Source organism: Nanorana parkeri, unplaced genomic scaffold, assembly GCF_000935625.1.
Source record: "Nanorana parkeri isolate BGI_ZX_2015 unplaced genomic scaffold, ASM93562v1 scaffold4369, whole genome shotgun sequence".
Lineage (NCBI taxonomy): Eukaryota > Metazoa > Chordata > Amphibia > Anura > Dicroglossidae > Nanorana > Nanorana parkeri.
Window position 1 is genome coordinate 15,704 of NW_017310632.1, and position 1,028 is coordinate 16,731.

General features: G+C 58.7%; 1 protein-coding gene across 1 annotated transcript in view; it reads right to left on the reverse strand.

Moving 5' to 3' along the window:
• Positions 1-380: 380 nt before the first annotated feature.
• KCNK18 (potassium two pore domain channel subfamily K member 18) overlaps positions 381-1,028 on the reverse strand; it is a gene marked incomplete at its 5' end in the record, with an annotated part of 1,040 nt that continues 392 nt past the window's right edge. The window contains one exon of the mRNA XM_018575664.1: positions 381-1,016. Within this exon, the coding sequence (XP_018431166.1) occupies positions 381-1,016 (636 nt within the window). The remainder of the gene's footprint in view (positions 1,017-1,028) is intronic.

Below are 1,028 nucleotides of genomic sequence, written 5' to 3' on the forward strand. Positions count from 1 at the left end.
GGGGAGTTCACCTCACTTAGCAGAGAAGTCTGGAGGACAGGAAGTCGGGAGAAATCTCCCCAATGACAGGGGCTCCTACCCATTCTCCGCTCCATCCAAGTTCTTGGCTTTGGCCGCACTTTAAATGCGAGTGACGGAAGGTCCCTTTAACAACTGTGCATGCTGGGTAATCTTCCTGTACACTGCTTTGCTCTGATTCCTTCTCGCCGGCCTGTGATTGGCTGCCTGGATACACACAATGTATTGAGCAGGAGCTTTGACAGCTGCCGGTGTTCTCAGACCCGGCTGAGGGGATCTCAGGGGTCAGCTGTGAAGGATTTTCATTGGTCGGACGGCTTTGCGTCTCCATCAAACATGGCCGCCTGCGTCTTCTGTGGCGGTCACTGGACGTTTCCTCTGCTGACGCAGATGACGCATTGCTTGTACATGGAGACCATGCGGTTCTGCATCAGTCTGAAGGCCATGCACATGATGGCCATGCCGACCACGGTGTAGAGAGACAGCAGCAGGAAGTAGTTGGGGTGCGCGGGGAAGACGTCCCCGAAGCCAATGGTGCTCAGCGTCACGAAGCAGAAGTAAAAGGCCTCCAGCATGTCCCAGTCCTCCCACAGCGGGAGGATGAACGCGCCCAGCATGAGGTAGGTGACCACAATGAGGACGATGAGAAGAACCGGAACGTCCAGCTGGTCCACCTCCTCCCCCAGGTTGTCGAAGTTGAAGAAGACGGATTGGGATGAAGGTTTGGTGTCCAGATCGGGGCAGGAGTGACACCTCTTCCAGGGGCTCCTGGGGGGCGGGGCGCTCCGATTCTCCCGGCGGATGATCAGTTCGAAGATGTCGATGTTGCGCAGTTGCGTGTAGCGCCTCTGCACCGCCGCCTGGCTCTGCAACACCTCCGTCAGGTTCAGGGGCTCCTTGACGGACAGGCGGCTGTCCAGGGTGGACGCGGTGCTGGACTTGGCGGGGACTTTGGATCGGCGCTCAGAACATCGCTCACAGGCGTCCCGGGCCGGTCCCTATGGCGCGGA